The 12,941-nt window shown below is 46.8% G+C and overlaps 7 protein-coding genes across 7 annotated transcripts; 5 read left to right on the forward strand and 2 right to left on the reverse strand.

The window, feature by feature from the left end:
• Positions 1-428: 428 nt before the first annotated feature.
• On the forward strand, positions 429-950 carry HPODL_00458 (Suppressor of kinetochore protein 1; the record flags this gene model as incomplete). The annotated part of the gene is made up of 1 exon (XM_014080408.1): positions 429-950. The coding sequence occupies one exon, from the start codon at positions 429-431 to the stop codon at positions 948-950; it is 522 nt and encodes a 173-aa protein (XP_013935883.1).
• A 240-nt stretch (positions 951-1,190) lies between these two features.
• On the forward strand, positions 1,191-3,710 carry HPODL_00459 (GRAM domain-containing protein YSP2; the record flags this gene model as incomplete). The annotated part of the gene is made up of 1 exon (XM_014080409.1): positions 1,191-3,710. One exon carries the CDS (start codon positions 1,191-1,193, stop codon positions 3,708-3,710), a length of 2,520 nt encoding a protein of 839 aa, XP_013935884.1.
• A 104-nt stretch (positions 3,711-3,814) lies between these two features.
• Positions 3,815-4,822, forward strand: HPODL_00460 (DNA repair helicase RAD25; the record flags this gene model as incomplete). Its single annotated transcript, XM_014080410.1, has 1 exon — positions 3,815-4,822. One exon carries the CDS (start codon positions 3,815-3,817, stop codon positions 4,820-4,822), a length of 1,008 nt encoding a protein of 335 aa, XP_013935885.1.
• A 115-nt stretch (positions 4,823-4,937) lies between these two features.
• On the forward strand, positions 4,938-6,365 carry HPODL_00461 (DNA repair helicase RAD25; the record flags this gene model as incomplete). The annotated part of the gene is made up of 1 exon (XM_014080411.1): positions 4,938-6,365. The coding sequence occupies one exon, from the start codon at positions 4,938-4,940 to the stop codon at positions 6,363-6,365; it is 1,428 nt and encodes a 475-aa protein (XP_013935886.1).
• A 37-nt stretch (positions 6,366-6,402) lies between these two features.
• HPODL_00462 (Kinetochore protein NDC80) lies at positions 6,403-8,553 on the reverse strand (the record flags this gene model as incomplete). Its single annotated transcript, XM_014080412.1, has 1 exon — positions 6,403-8,553. The coding sequence occupies one exon, from the start codon at positions 8,551-8,553 to the stop codon at positions 6,403-6,405; it is 2,151 nt and encodes a 716-aa protein (XP_013935887.1).
• A 169-nt stretch (positions 8,554-8,722) lies between these two features.
• HPODL_00463 (uncharacterized protein) lies at positions 8,723-9,189 on the forward strand (the record flags this gene model as incomplete). Its single annotated transcript, XM_014080413.1, has 2 exons — positions 8,723-8,758; positions 8,791-9,189. 2 exons carry the CDS (start codon positions 8,723-8,725, stop codon positions 9,187-9,189), a joined length of 435 nt encoding a protein of 144 aa, XP_013935888.1.
• A 29-nt stretch (positions 9,190-9,218) lies between these two features.
• Positions 9,219-12,905, reverse strand: HPODL_00464 (putative ATP-dependent RNA helicase; the record flags this gene model as incomplete). The annotated part of the gene is made up of 1 exon (XM_014080414.1): positions 9,219-12,905. One exon carries the CDS (start codon positions 12,903-12,905, stop codon positions 9,219-9,221), a length of 3,687 nt encoding a protein of 1,228 aa, XP_013935889.1.
• Positions 12,906-12,941: the final 36 nt, after the last annotated feature.

Consider the following 12,941-nt stretch of genomic DNA (forward strand, 5'->3'; position numbering starts at 1 on the left):
AAAGAAAATTTGAAAAACTTAAAATTTTTGCGCACGACCCTGTCAAATGGATGGGGGCAGTGTTTAATGAGTTGCAGTCAAGTAGGCTAGAAGTTGCTAGCCGACAGCAGAAATACCTAAAGAACAATTGCTAAAATAGTTGAATTGGTCACCCATGACGTCTTGACCAATACCTTGTACCTGATCATTAACAATTCTGTATTTTAAGAAGCTCACTTTTAAATTTAGAAGTCCCCTGGCCATCGGCCAAAAATTCATGACTCTTGAACCGCTCCAATTCGTAGCAGCCATCCGCTCCCGTTTCCACCCAATCCAGCTGCATCATCCTCCTTGGGCTGTCCCATCCCTCATTCTCGACAAGCAAAATGTTATACGCCTCCTTACACCGATACATGTGGAAAAAAACATCCTTTCTTTGTTTTTTTGCCATGACTGAGAGAAAGATCATTATCATCACGTCGGACGGCGACAAGTTCCCGGTGGAGCGCAAGGTCGCCGAAAAGAGTATTCTGATCAAGAATATGCTGAAAAACTTGTTGCCTGCCGAAGACGAAGAGGAAGACGACGAAGACGAGGACGAGCCCATCGAGGTTCCAACTCAGAACGTTCGTTCCGCGGTTATGAAGAACATTCTTGAATGGTGTGACCACTACAAAGACTACAACTTCCCGGACGACGAGCAGGACGACGATTCGAAAAAAAGCGCCCCAATTGACGCCTGGGACAAGAACTTCCTTAATGTCGACCAGGAGATGCTGTACGAGATCATTCTTGCTGCCAATTACCTCAACATCAAGCCGCTGCTGAACGCCGGATGTAAGGTTGTGGCAGAGATGATTCGCGGCAAGTCTCCTGAGGAGATCCGCAAGACTTTCAACATAGTTAACGATTTCACACCAGAGGAGGAGGCAGCAATCAGACGTGAAAATGAATGGGCCGAGGACCGTTGATTGCACTTGCTTATCCTCCCGCTTATGTCCAGTCAAATAATGTGCGTCAATGTCCCTGGTTACAGCTTCTGTAGAGTCTCTTAATTTTGAACTTGGGGTATATATATATTTTTTTATTGCGCTTTTATTGTATGAATGACATCTGAATCTTCAAAATCCACGCCCCGAGGAGCCAGCTTGAGAATAAAAAACTTTCTGAACAAGAGGAAGAGCCATTCGTCTGTGTCCAGCGCAGGCTCCATGCCTTCGAAGAATCCGAGGCCGGAATCGAACGCCGACGTAAGCCCTACTGGTTCATTTTTGGTTCTTCCCACCATCTCGCCAATTACTCCCAACGACTCCATATCGCGCCTCAAGTCGAAAATCAAGGAGCACACAAGGACCGAAAGCGAGGAAGATGACGATGTAGACGTCGAAGAAATAGTGTCGTCGTCAACCAGATCCACAGCCTCCGTCACAAACCGTACAAGTCGGTCCCTAAAAAGGCATGTGTCTCATAAATCAGACTCCTCAGCAGGTGCACGGTCGACCACTAAGCCCAAAGCGGGCACGGGGATTTTGGAGAGTCTGATGCATTCCTTCAATCTGAGGTCCCAGACAAACTTGCACGAGAACCCGCCTACTCTGAGCCCGTCAGCCGAACAAGAACACCATCAGAGCCCGTCTCCCGTGGAGAATATCGAGTTCAAGCCCATCAAGACCTCTGTACTCAGCTCGTTGGGCAAAGGCTCCTTGACACTCGATTATTTCCCCAAACCCGCCGGTTCCGAACCTCAGGAGCCACCGTTCTCTGCCATAGGTAGCGACAGCACGAACCAAACGAACGCCAACACCCTTGTTGACCCGACAACAACGACCACTCAGCCAACGTCTCCAAATACCAACACGCCCGTGGAAGAGGCCCCAAGCTCTTCCAGAAACCTTACCGTCACCAGGAGAACGCTCTCTCCTACCTCGATCAAAAAGTCGGTGAGTGCGAACGCGCTGTACACGTTGAACTCTCACAACAATAGCAGCATTCTGGAAGAGGATGGAGCCACCCACAACAGACGTTCTAGACAGCCAAAAGAAAGACGGCGGCCTACTGTCAGTGACACTACTCAGCTGAGCCGCCACACCACAAATATAGTAGACAACGAAGAAGATCTCGAGGCTCGCAAAAAACGGCTTGCAGAACAGCTGGATATTAAGCTCCCCAGCCAGAAGCGCCAAGACTCGTTCCACCAGATGTTTCCGGAAATTCCTCCATCTGAAATATTTATTGAAGACTACACATGTGCCTACCGCAAAGACGTGTTGATTCATGGCCGCATGTACGTGAGCGAAAACCATATTAGCTTTCACTCAAACTTAATTGGACTAATTACGCATTTCACCATCACGTTGAGTAAAGTGCTGACCATCAAAAAAAAGAAAACCGTTGGTATTCCCAATGCTCTGGAGTTCGGCACTCTGCATGACAAGTACACCTTCGCGTCGTTCATTTCCAGAGACTCAACGTACGAGCTGCTGGTGAAGATCTGGTCATCGCTGCTGTCGGGCTCCAATCTCAACACTGTGGACCTGGACTTCACCACCTCTGAGGTGGACTCTGACGATCCCGAGTCTGACGAGAGCGATGACCCTGACGCCGTGAAAATGTCTCGTCACGGAACCTTGCCAAGCAAAACCATCAAGACCACGAAGGAGTCTTATCCTGACTCTGGAAGCGACAGTGAAGTGTCCGACAAGGAGAACATGATTACAGACGACGAGCCAGATATTAACGATAATTCTGAGAGCCGCACATTCAGAGGAATACCCTACGACGGCCCGTTGCAACACGAACCAACTAGCAATGCGTACTCTTCGGAGTCGGGCGACGTCGAGATCGTCAATGATACGATTTCTGCGCCTGTCGGGGCAGTATATTCGCTTTTATTTGGCCAAGATACCATGTTTTTGAAAAATGTCTTAAAGACACAGAAAAACACAGACATCTCTGAGATCCCTGCTTTTGATGAGTCCACAAAAAAGAGATCGTACTCATACACCAAGCCGCTCAGTGGTCCAGTTGGCCCCAAACAGACCAAATGTAACGTGGAGGAAGAAATCGAGCGCTGCGATTTCAATTCGAGCTGTCTCGTGACCCAGATAACAGACACCCCAGACGTGCCATCCGGCAACTCCTTCCACGTGAAGACACGCATCTATTTGAGTTGGGGTGACAACAATTGTTGCAAAATATTCATTGTGACGTCCGTTGTCTGGAGCGGCAAGTCGTGGATCAAAGGTGCTGTGGAAAAGGGAACCATCTCTGGACAGAAAGAATCCCTGGGCATTTTGGTAAAGGAGCTGAAAAAGCGCGTGGAGGCTGGAACTCCCGTTTCTGTCTCGATCAAAAAGAGAAGGTCGATTTCTGATAAGAAACGGAAGGAAGTCGAGGAGCGCGAAGAGATTCCTGCGGTTTCGCAGACTCCTGCACAGCCTATGCCGAAAGACAGGATTCTTGCTCAGCTGGATCTCAAGACGGTGCTTTTGATAATTCTGATCCTCCTTGTTCTGTGGGACAAGTTTACACGCCCAGATGTCGAACGCAGGCACAGGGCTCTCGACGACCAGATATTCATGACGAGCGAGGCAGACTTATGGAACTGGATCGACCAGCGCCAGAATGGCTTTTCTGCCGACCAGTACCCGGAAATTGGTGCCCAACAGCTGAAGGAGGTGATCAGGGTGGTGGAGAAACGACTCGACGGTCTGAAGAACTCGGCCAAATAATTACTGTGCTACAAGTAGCTGCTCTGTCAAAAAATAATATTTTAGTATATATGGCTGTGCTGCACTTAAGAAAAAAGATCATATTTATATCACCTTTATTACTAATGGCAACGGAGTCTGAGATATACGACGAGGACGATATATTTGATTCGGATGACTCGTACTCGTCTGGCTCAGACTATGAGTTGAGTAAACAAGCTGTGCGGTCGAAGAAGAGGAATTTGCAATTGGAACAGAAGGCAAATGACGCTAAGGAGGCAATACGCAACATTGAGAAGACGGCGAAGGACACGAAATTCGACGACTCTGAACTTGTGACTATCTCCATGGCGCGGCCGCCAGACTTTATGCCCGATTCCGTCTCTGCTGTCTTTGGAAAGGCAGATTTTTCGTACTTGAAATTGAAACCAGATCATGCGGCCAGACCTATATGGATCAGCCCGCTCGACGGCAAAATCTTCCTGGAAGGGCTATCACCTCTTTCAGAACAGGCGCAGGATTTCTTGGTGACCATTGCAGAGCCTGTGAGTCGTCCAAGTTTCATCCACGAATACAGAATCACCACACATTCGCTGTATGCGGCAGTTTCTGTTGGACTTGAGACAGACGATATTATTTCTGTTTTGAGCCGACTCTCAAAGGTGCCGTTGGCGTCATCTGTTGTCAACTTTATCAAGCAGGCCACGGTTTCGTACGGTAAGGTGAAGCTGGTTTTGAAGCACAACAGGTACTTTGTGGAAAGTCCACAGGCTGATATTTTGCAGATGCTTCTGAAAGATGAGGTGATTGGAAAATTGCGGATCCAGAGTAGCGAGACGACGGTGACGATGAGTGACGGTTTAGTGATCACCAAGCCCGCGCAAAAGGGCGACTTGGTGATCCCAGGAACAGAGGAAAGCAAGAAACGAGAACAGGAAAAAAAGGACAAACAAATCAAGACAGAAGAGCAGCCGCTTGCAGCCGACAACGGTGCCCAGGATGAAAATTTAGAAAACATATTTGCCACAGTGATTGGCGACGCAGGCGAAGAAGAGGACGACGATACGGTGCACTCGTTTGAGATTGCGCATGAATCTGTTGAAATTGTAAAAAAAACGGTGTCAGGAGATTGACTACCCGATGTTGGAAGAATACGATTTCAGAAATGATACCCAAAACCCGGATCTGGAGATTGACCTCAAACCGTCGACTCAAATCAGACCTTACCAGGAGAAGTCGCTGAGTAAGATGTTTGGTAACGGACGTGCAAGGTCTGGAATTATTGTGCTTCCCTGTGGAGCGGGAAAGACTCTGGTCGGAATCACGGCTGCCTGTACGATCCGTAAGTCGGTTATTGTGCTCTGTACGTCCTCTGTTTCCGTGATGCAATGGAGACAGCAATTCTTGCAATGGTGCACAATTCAACCCGAGAACGTTGCTGTGTTCACGTCTGAAAACAAGGAGATGTTTTCAGGAGACGCTGGGCTGGTGGTTTCGACATACTCCATGGTTGCCAATACTAGAAACCGTTCTTACGACGCCCAAAAAGTGATGGACTTCCTTACGTCTCGTGAATGGGGATTCATCATTCTGGACGAGGTGCACGTCGTTCCCGCTGCCATGTTCCGGAGAGTCGTCACAACCATTGCTGCGCATGCAAAACTGGGTCTCACGGCTACGCTGGTCCGTGAGGACGAGAAGATTTCCGATTTGAACTTCCTCATTGGTCCAAAGCTCTACGAGGCCAACTGGATGGAGCTTTCGCAAAAAGGACACATTGCCAACGTCCAGTGTGCAGAAGTTTGGTGTCCAATGACCTCAGAATTCTATCAAGAGTATCTGAGAGAAAGCGCGCGCAAAAGAATGCTTCTTTACATCATGAATCCTACAAAGTTCCAGGCTTGTCAGTTCCTGATCCACTATCACGAAAAACGTGGAGACAAAATTATTGTCTTTTCAGATAATGTCTACGCTTTGCAAGAATACGCACTCAAGCTTGGAAAACCGTTCATTTATGGTTCCACGCCGCAGCAAGAGAGAATGAACATTTTACAGAACTTCCAGTACAACGATCAGGTCAACACGATTTTCCTGTCGAAAGTCGGAGATACCTCCATTGACCTGCCCGAAGCCACTTGCCTGATCCAAATCTCGTCTCACTACGGTTCCAGAAGACAGGAAGCCCAGCGATTGGGCAGAATTCTGCGAGCTAAACGGAGAAACGACGAAGGTTTCAATGCATTCTTTTACAGTCTCGTTTCCAAAGACACTCAGGAAATGTATTACTCGACCAAAAGACAGGCGTTCTTGGTTGATCAGGGTTACGCATTCAAAATTATCACGCATCTTCACGGAATGGAGAACTTGCCGAACCTCGCATACTCGACGGCCAAGGAACGCCGCGAACTTCTTCAGGAGGTGTTGCTGAAGAACGAAGATGTGGCAGGCATTGAATTGGGCGAAGATTCCGAAAACCTTGTTGGTAACGGAGTCTCTAAAAAACTGAAGAACACCTCCAAGGCAGTGAAGAACCAAGGATCGCTGGCCGGTCTGGCAGGAGGTGAAGACATGGCTTATGTCGAATATTCTAAGAGTAAGGCCAAGGAAGTTGCTCACCACCCATTCTTCCAGAGAAACTACTACAAAAAGAACAAGAGAAAGAAGCAGAATCAATAGGTCGATCGCCATTTTCGCTAATATACAATTTATTAATTCACACGTATTTGAGTTTGCTCAGTTCGATGTGCTCTTGGTACTCGTTCACAATCTTGGTGTTCATCGATTCCAAGCTGGCGGTGATATCGTTCTTGAAGTTCAGAGTTTGGTTCATACAGTCTCCGATTCTATGGAAAAATGAAAAGTATTGGTACTTCAAATCGCTCTTAAACTTGTCAAGCTCTGCCTTGGCCTTAAAGTGTCTGGCTTCCACTGCCTTGCGGTCGGCCAGCATTCTCTTTTGTAGGTTTCTGATTGTGCTTTGGTCGGCCTCCACTTCAGCGTCTTTGGTCGAGAGCTCGTATTCCAGTTGTTCTTTGGTGTCCTTGTCAATGGCTTGGAAGCTGGCGAGCTCAGACTCCAAGTCGTGGATCGCATACTCTTTGGCCGTCAGCTCCTGCTGTTGGTTATCAAGCTGTTCATGCAATTTGATCAAGGTGTCCTGGTTCTTACGGTGAGCTTCCACCAAGTCATATTTCAACACGGTGAGGTTAGTTCTAATGTTCAATTCTTTGAGTTGAGGAATAATCTCATCCGGCTTCCTACCAAGTTTCGAGTCATCATTTATCACTTCCTCCGTGAACCCGGTGATGGTTATCTGTGGTAATTCTTTGAAAGTGATCGAATGAAGCAGGTTATACATGTAAGAGTTGTACGAGTCGATAAGCTTCTCTAATCCTTCGTAGGCTTTTCTTAAACTCAAGAATTTCTCGTTGACAGTCTTTTGTACCGAATTGCTCTTGTCCACCACGGAATCGATATCTTTTGCCAGTTGGGCGCGCTCTCTGTGCATCATTTCTATGGCCTGAACAGTGAAGTTTTTCGAACTGAGGCTCGAAAGAATCTGGGATTTGGCCTCTTCAGACTTTGCAAGCTTTTCCTTGATAGATTCAATGTCTTTTTCGATCTTCATGATAGTGGTAGGCCACTTGAGTTTCTTTTGCATCTGGGCATCGATAAACGCTTGGTACCGAGACACATCAAGCTCTAACAGTCTAGACTTTTCGTGATTAGCACGCATTTTTTCCTCCTGCGTTGAAAGGCTTTCAACCTTACTGTTCAGCTCAATGTTTTCCTCCTCGATAGAATGTAACCTCTGAGTGACCTCTTTCAAAAACCCGTGATATTCCTTCTCCATCTCTTTGTAATATGAGTCGAAGTTGGAGCCACCGGTGGACATATAAGATTTGTATGATTTCAGAGCATACTTGGTGAAAAGTTTATCAACGAGATCCTGCTCTTTCATCACAACAGAGTCATTAATGGAATCGTCATAAAGGAACGAGTTGTTCTGAGGCAAATTTTGCGCTTCCTGGAAATTGTCCAGGTCAACGCTATCGAGATCAAGGCTTTCACCAACAAGTTGACGCATCCAGTAAAGCATACCCAGAAAAATATGCCAATTAGAGCCACCCACTGCACTTATCTGTGATTTGTTTATGGTGTCCAAATACGGATACTCCAAGAACTTCAACAGAGAGTACACTTCTTGCTCAATGGAACGCAGAAATTTGTACCCTGGATCGATCTTCTTGTAAAGCCATTGGAACATGAGCACAAAGTCTTTTTGTGTGGGGTTTTTCAAAGTCTTGTTGGTCAAGGGATGTTTCATCTCAATGTCAAACTTGTTGGTGGACAAAAATGCATACAGTTCCTGTTGCATCTTGAGTTGGAAATTGCGGTCCCGTAGTGGACGTGGGTCTCTGGGTTGAGTTGGTGTCATATAATTGGCACCTGGAGTATTCACCACGGAGTTCTCAAACAGCCTGCCATTGGACGATGGAGGAAGCTGATGCTGAGCCAGAGATCTGCGTCTGTTTACGCTTCCGGGAGCAGGAATTCCTGTTCTGGTAAGGGATCTTTGCACCAGATCTTGCACACTGGGAGCGTGTTGCGAAAGGCCAAACGAGCTTTGTCTCTTTTGAGCACTAGGCTGGTTGAGCAGTCTTGGAGCGCCGATGTTGACATTCTTAGGCAGTAAACTAAGCCTTTTGCGCTTGATTGAGGAGGCAGATGGGATGTTTGTGTCCAAGGCCGAGAGTATGTTTGTTGTTCCATTAAAATACTGGCCTGTTTGCTGTTGACTAAAATTGGTTGAAAAAGACTGTCTTTTCCTCGGAACCGACGACTCCAAATGGTATTCAGACATGACAGACGCGAAAATAGCCGGTTACAGCGCTATTTATATTCCTTTGGAGAAACGGTGTAAAGAACGTTTTGTTTACTTTTATGTTTTGTTTTGGTTTTATTTTTGCGACAGAAAAATATGAGCTGGAGCTGACATAATCAAACGAAAAAAGTTAGGAAATATACATATCATGGCCATTGGACAACTGCCCAAGAAGCCTAAATTGGTAAGTAGAATTAGCTCAGCTACTAACTCCAGGCGAATCTTATAAACTTCCGTGTGCGAGTGACCACACTGGATACCTCACAGTTTACAGGAACGCTCTTATCTTTTGACTCGCACATGAATTTAGTTCTAGCAGATGCAGAGGAGTTTAGACTAACAAAGCGGTCTAAAAAACAGCTTCGGGAGCAAAAGACTGTTGAAGTGGATGAATCAGGGATAAGTGAAGAAAAACGGTTACTGGGATTGGTGATTTTGCGCGGAGAAACGGTGGTCTCGGTTGTGGTAGAGGCAGGTCCTAATTTGGCGAGTACGAAACCTGCTCTGCGACTAAACAAGGGTAAAGGATCAGTCAAGCCACTCAAGACGCTGGACGGAGCCAAGACGGTGCGGCCCGCAGGAGTCACCAAGCCACGCAGTCTCAAAAGAAAATGAAAGTGTAATTTATGTACCTAATGTTCCATCTATAAATACAGCGAAGCACAGAAAACGATGTCTCGTTTGATTTTTTCTTGAGCCTCGCCCATCTTCATATGTAGTTCAGAATCACCCACGATAAGCGCACAGTTCATCACCACGCGACACACTTCATCTAATCTTGTGATGACTCTGACGATAGTTCCTTCCGCTTCGTTTTCGTCGTTGCTCAGTTCCATAATATCCTTGAACGACTGTCCTCTGGCCCATTCGTACACGACGTTCACCAACCCAAACCGGTTGTTTTCGAGGAACTGTTCCTCTTCTGCTGTCAATATGATCTTGTTCTCGTTGGACACCTTCATCACTTGCTCCACGATTTCCACTATCTTGTCTTTTCCACTTTCCAGGCGTGGCGTACACAGAGGAGCTGGGCCCTCGTCGTTTCCCCGTTTTCCGTCATAAACAAAGCACGAAAGTAGAGCCACAATTTCCTCGCTGGTAAAAGTTCCCAAGATGTTCTCGAAAACTAGTTCGGTGACAATCAACTCGAAACCGAAATTGATCTCACAAGCGACACGTCCTTTTAGCGTGACCGTCAGCTGGTCATTGACAAATTCCAGCTGTTTCAACACTTCCAAACGTTGCTCGTAATCAGGCAAAAGCTCCAAGTTCTCCTCGCTCATCAGACTTTTCAAAGATTCTATGCGTTTCTCAATGTTTTTGCGGTTCATGAAAGTTGGATACTCTGCTTCGACAAGCGAATCAAACTTTTCGTCAGCAAAACAATTCATCACCGTGTCCCGCAGCTCATCGATGCGTGTCAAGATCTCAATCATATTTGGGTTCTGGAATGCGGTCCAGTCCAGCTCACCCCATTTACGTTGGTATCGCAGAAGCTGGCCCACCTCCGTCTTGAAATCACTAATGCTTTTAGGGTCCTTGTTAATGATACCATTGATATAAGACCGCACAGAGTATGCACCGACAAACTCTATATCATTAAGAGGAACATCAATGAATTTGAAATTGGTGCCCGCTTTCCACTTGCTAAAGAACTTTGCCACATAAGGCTGACCAAAATTGGTCGTATAGACACAATTGAACTGGTTCTTAGAGCTTTGCTGGACATCTAAAGTCAAAAGGGTTATTTTGTCGTCACCGTTGCTCCATCTAGCCGTCACAGCAGGATATGACTGGTTTGTGTCACGGTCACGGTAAACAACAAGACGTCCGACCTTGAGTCGCTTTTGGTAGTACAGCAGCTTCATACTCTCCTGCACAAGATCGCCATACTGCTCCTTCATTTCCTCCATCGTATTGTAGAACAGGTTAAGTTTGGCGTTATCTTCCTCGGAAATGTTTTGTTTTTTCAGATCCCTGAGCTGCTTTTCAAGCTTGGCAATCTCAATTTCATGTTCAGGCAACAGCGATTGAGTTGTGTTCTCACCAAAAGATCTTTTGATCATCTCCTCCACTCTCAATGCCTCTATACGAAGCAGGTTTAGAATCATGTTATATGTGAGTCTGAATTTCGACGATAGCTTTGTAGCAGTGCCCATGGTCACCTCTTTGAATGCAAACTCCTCCAGCGGTTGGTTGTAAGCCATCACAATCACAGTACCCGTGCTATCCAGTCCACGGCGACCAGCGCGGCCTGACATTTGCGTAAATTCACCAGGAAGCAGGTTTCTGTATCCTGTTCCGTCGTGCTTGCGCAATTCGCTAAAAACAACAGTTCTTGTCGGAAGGTTAAGTCCCATGGCAAAAGTCTCTGTTGCAAAAAGAACCTTGATAAGGGTCTTGGAAAATAGGATCTCAATGATCTCTTTCACGATTGGCAAAAGACCACCGTGATGAACCGCAATACCCCGAGAAAGCATTTCACGGACTTTGAGGATCTGAGGCAGCTCTCGATCTTCCTTTTTAAGCCTGGAAACAGCTTTGTCAATGAACATATGGATTTGTGACGCCTCCTTAGCAGTGCAGAAATTCACTCCTCGCAAAGTGTCTGCGTATTCTTCACAACGTTTCTTGGAGAAGACAAAAATGACTGCCGGCATCAGGTCTTTCTTTTGCAAGAACGTCACCAGATTGTGCCACGAGTTCTTGTTTGGCCCGTCTCTTTTGAACATTTTTCCTGACATAGTTGAGCCTCCACGGGCCCCTCCACGGCCGCCTCTCGCACCACCTCGTGCTCCGCCGCGAACCACAGCCCCACTTTTTCCCTTGTCGTTAGTATCAGGAACATCCTTCTTTTTGAGAAGCTTGTCCTCGTGCAATCTGAAATTCTTCTGCTGGAAAGATCCGTTAGCATCAATTAGCTTGAAAATATCGTCCTTGGCCCACACAAATATTTCCAACGGCACAGGACGCTTGGAAGTCGAAATAACATAAATGTCTTTCTGTCTGGTACGTCCGACCCAGGAAGCGAATTCATAGGTATTTGGAACGGTAGCAGAGAGCAACACCACCTTAATGTGCTCGGGAAGCATAATGATGACCTCTTCCCAAACCACTCCTCTTTCTATATCGTTGACGTAGTGGACCTCGTCGAAAATGACGAACTCCACGTCTCTAATCAAATCTGCGCCTCTATAAAGCATGGAACGCAGAATTTCAGTCGTCATAATCAGGCAGTTTGCCTCGGGATTGATTTGGACATCACCGGTGATGACTCCCACGTCGACGTCGTCAAAACTTTCCTTGAAGTCTCTGAATTTTTGGTTACTAAGTGCTTTGATAGGCGACGTGTAGATCGTTTTCGTCATGTTTCTGTTTGCCAACGCAATAGCGTACTCAGCAACCACAGTCTTACCAGCCGAAGTATGAGCAGCCACAAAGACAGAGTCATTTTTTTCGAGATGGTAGACGGCCTCTTTCTGGAAGGTATCCAGCTCAAAAGGCCAGGTCCGTGCTGGATTGGGGACCAGCTCGTCAAAATTGGGAATTGCGTGGTTCACGTCCACAACGTGCGCCCACTCGCGTTTAGGTGGAAGAGCAGGCTTTCTTTTCGACGGCCTGGTGAGCATACTGGCGGGAATGAATTTTGAGATTTCGTCTTCCACGTCGGCTTCTTGAATAATCTCCGGCTCTTGATCTTGGACCGTCTCTTGCTCATCGCTCACCTGCTTTTGTTCCAGCTCTGTCAGATCTGTATGCGTGCCGTCCTTTAGTGCCAAACCGCGACTTAAGCCCTGCGGAATGTCCAGCAATCCGTTTTCATCTCTGTGAAGAAATTTCGTAGAGTCCTTGGGCTCCTCGTTGGCGGTCAATCCGCCAGGCTGGAAGGGCAAAAACCCAGAGTTTCCTTTGATCGCGTCGTCCTTACCACCGAATTTCCGTTTGACAGACAGTGATGTCACGGCAGAGTTACCAGACTCCAATATGGTGCGGTCGAAAGTCTCCTTGTAGGAAACGATGGAACCCTCAATGCCGCTTCGCTGGAAACGGACAGTGGTTCGTTTGAGTGTTGGAGGAATCGTCAACATGGAACGGTAGAACCGTTCTCTGTCCTGTGTGCCAACTTCTGGCACTTGTTGAAACTTATCCAGCAAATCCCATGGCAGTTCATTGGTGGGAGAAAGGTACGTTCTCTTGATATCAGCTAGAACACCCTCTTCAGACACAGGAGGCGGAGGAGTGGCTGTCTTGGTAGTTGGATCGAGCCAGACATTATTGTCTTTGGGTCCGACTTTCAAATCATGGAGTACATCCAGCAGCTGAGTAGTCATAATTAAACAGAATTAATTCAATCGGCGGCCGTCAAC

The sequence above is a fragment of the Ogataea parapolymorpha genome, chromosome III, assembly GCF_000187245.1.
Source record: "Ogataea parapolymorpha DL-1 chromosome III, whole genome shotgun sequence".
NCBI lineage: Eukaryota > Fungi > Ascomycota > Pichiomycetes > Pichiales > Pichiaceae > Ogataea > Ogataea parapolymorpha.